Source organism: Bombyx mori, chromosome 5, assembly GCF_030269925.1.
Source record: "Bombyx mori chromosome 5, ASM3026992v2".
NCBI lineage: Eukaryota > Metazoa > Arthropoda > Insecta > Lepidoptera > Bombycidae > Bombyx > Bombyx mori.
Genome location: NC_085111.1, coordinates 7,947,152 through 7,950,250, shown reverse-complemented (window position 1 = coordinate 7,950,250; position 3,099 = coordinate 7,947,152). Strand labels below are relative to the sequence as shown.

Sequence of the window (3,099 nt, the reverse complement as noted above, 5' to 3'; positions counted from 1 at the left end):
CCTTAACGTTATTCGTTCAAAAATCAACAGCACTACTAAGTGTCTTCGTCTCCGACAACGATTTCTGTAAAACCGGTACAATTGATTGACCGATTACCTACTGCAATATTATTAACTGTAATATAAATTAAATGATCATAAAAAACTGAATAGGTAAACATTAAATAAACGAATTGTTTTATTATTATTTATTTTATGTAAAACCAGCTCCACCGGTTCTCAGTTCCCCACTGATGCAGTAGGTATATGAATTTTTGATAAAGCTAATTGATAATAGACTTCAGTTCAATTATTGATTGTTGACTCTTTTGTGCCTTGCAAGTTGATAGAGCAAGTGCTTTGTGTTCACAGGTGCATAATTTATAAGGCAGACCGCATTCAACAATATGCATATATTTACTCGTTTGGCTGTGTTGTGTCGGCCTAGCATAGCATCACCCCATCTCTTCCCGCGAGCGTCGTATAACGCGAATAAGGGATTCACTGTACTTAAAGTAGCATCGTACTGCGATCACCAACATGCATTTACTGGTAGTAGACTCATTGTAAGCCCAGATGGCACCAGCAACCTGGTGGTAGGACCTCTTGTGAGTCCGCACGGGTAGCTACCACTACCCTGCCTGTTTCTGCCGTGAAGCAGTAATGCGTTTCGGTTTGAAGGGCGGGACAGTCTTTGTAACTATACCGAGACCTTAGAATTCGTATCTCAAGGTGGGTGGCGGCATTTACGTTGTAGATGTCTATGGGCTCCGGTAATCACTTAACATCAGATGGGCTGTGAACTCGTCCACCCATCTATGCAATAAAAAAATAAAAAATCTTTTGAGAATTTTCAATGTTAGTAAAATTTCAAACGCTATAATTCCATATCAGTCAGGACATCAGCTATCACGCATAGTGTTTGTTTAATTTTTATTTGTCTAGAACTCCGTAGACATAAATGAACTATGCTGAATTTACAAGAACACAATTAATTAAAATCTAATTTATTTTTCAATGTTATATTTAATCGCATCATTAACAAATTAGTTAACACATACATATTTGGAAATTTTAAAATATTTGTTGTTAAATATAAAATTTCTTAATGACTCCATAGCTCATTTATTGATCGATAATCAAGTATTGTAATTTTAATGTTATGTTGATTAGGAAACGATAAAACAGAAAAACATGGTGTATTGCAATGATTTATTACGACCCCAACTAATTGTAAAAGTTTACAATTGATCTCTTAAAACTATCGTTTTAGCACTTGTATCGCACATCTAAATCACGTCTCTCGATTAAGTTTAAAATATTATTAAAACTAACATATCAAAATCGTTTACATATGAAAATAATAGTAATAGTATTTTGGAATTCAAACTTTGTTCTGTTAGCAGATGATACGTTTGCTTCCTGATCACCGCTCGGGGGCAATGAGTTCATCAATGCCGTGATTGCCGTTGCAATGTTCGCATGCTATCATAAAATTCTGAAAGAAAAAAAAATAACAGATATAATCATAAGTCCAAACAGAACTAACAAGGTTTAACTAGACGATGCGAAATTTTAACGTGACAATAAATAAATAGAAAACATTCAATTCTCCATGCCAATCCAATCTTCGTTATTATGAAGAATAGAAATCGGCAATCGGATTCTTTATAATTATGATTGGATACTAAAATAATATACATATGTTCAAAATGAATAATGCCAAAAATAATATTAGCCGGGAGTACGGTCATCTGACCCCAAACGAGGATTCCCTGTGCTATGGAAACTAGTTTCCTCGAGTCTCTAGAGACTGATACATACTTTTAAATACATATATCCATAGACAAAGATATTAAACGCCCAGGTAAAGAGCAAACAAGCCTGTTCATTATACCAATGTATGCTTTACTGATGGCAGGACCTCGCACGTCTCAGGGTGGGTGGCGGCATTTACGTTATAGATATCTATGGGCTCCCGTAACCACTTAACACCAGGTGGTCTGTGAGCTCGTCCACCTATCTAAGCAATAAAAAAATCGATCTGACCCGCGGCTCGGCTGTTAAGAGCACTAACTTTCGTACCGCAGACTCAGTCAGGTGAACTAAATTGAACATGTCTATACAAAATATTACTACATATTTGATAAGAGATAACTTTTTAAACTCACCAGATTATACTGAAGACGTAGGAGATCCATTGCGATAGCGTAATTTTTATTTGATTTCGGTGTGTACTTTTCCATTAGCTCCTCCGTGTGCACGGCCAAACTGTCTAACTCATAAACGGTGGTCGGTTCCTTGTCGCGCATCGCGTCCCGATGTCTGCCGTATCTAGCACCCCAGTTGTGGTGATTCCTCGTGAACCGGACGCTTCCAGCTTGTCTGGCATTACGGACAGGCTGCTCTTGCGGGCTTGGCAAATTCACCATGTCGAATTCGTTTTAAAACTGAACACTCACAAACCTCTCGACCCATTTTATATCCCACAAACAATAGTGCAGTAATGATACGGCCAAATTACTAGAAATGGTGATTAAGTTATCACCGACCATAATAAAGCTACCAAAACAATGAATTTCTCGTTTGCAAAACTAATAGAAGGTATTTCAGGTAAAAATACTCTTTAGTTTTAAACAAACGAAAAGCACGGTCTTATCGGTTTCTCCTAAATTTTGCACACAAAAAAAAATGAGCCATAAAATATTCGTCAATACAATTTCTATAACAAATGTTTCAATTACTTTTGTTATGACAGAAGGAACACCTTTTATTTTATTACCCTTTTACCCGAATGTAAAAAATGCTTTGTTTCGTTTTCATTTTAGTTCGTTTGCATTTATTGTTTTTCGCATTCTAATATTAAGCCGTTCCGACACACGTATTTATCGTATCGTTCTAAACTTGAAGTCGTCGTGGCCTAAAGGATAAGGCGTCCGCTGCATTCGTATGTACAGATGCAACGTTGTTCGAATCCCGCAGGCGGATGTACCAATTTTTCTAAAAATATACGTATTTAACAAATGTTCATGATTGACTTCCACGGTGAACGAATAACATCGTGTGTAATAAAAATCAAACCCGCAAAATTATAATTTGCGTAATTACTGGTGGTAGGAC

General features: G+C 36.5%; 1 protein-coding gene across 1 annotated transcript; it reads right to left on the bottom strand.

The window, feature by feature from the left end:
• Positions 1–1,177: 1,177 nt before the first annotated feature.
• Positions 1,178–2,435, bottom strand: LOC101741925 (uncharacterized). Its single transcript, XM_021350661.2, has 2 exons — positions 2,151–2,435; positions 1,178–1,477 (listed from the first exon to the last, which is right to left on the bottom strand). The coding sequence occupies exons 1-2, from the start codon at positions 2,409–2,411 to the stop codon at positions 1,406–1,408; spliced, it is 333 nt and encodes a 110-aa protein (XP_021206336.1). The 5' UTR covers positions 2,412–2,435; the 3' UTR covers positions 1,178–1,405.
• Between the last annotated feature and the right edge of the window lie 664 nt (positions 2,436–3,099).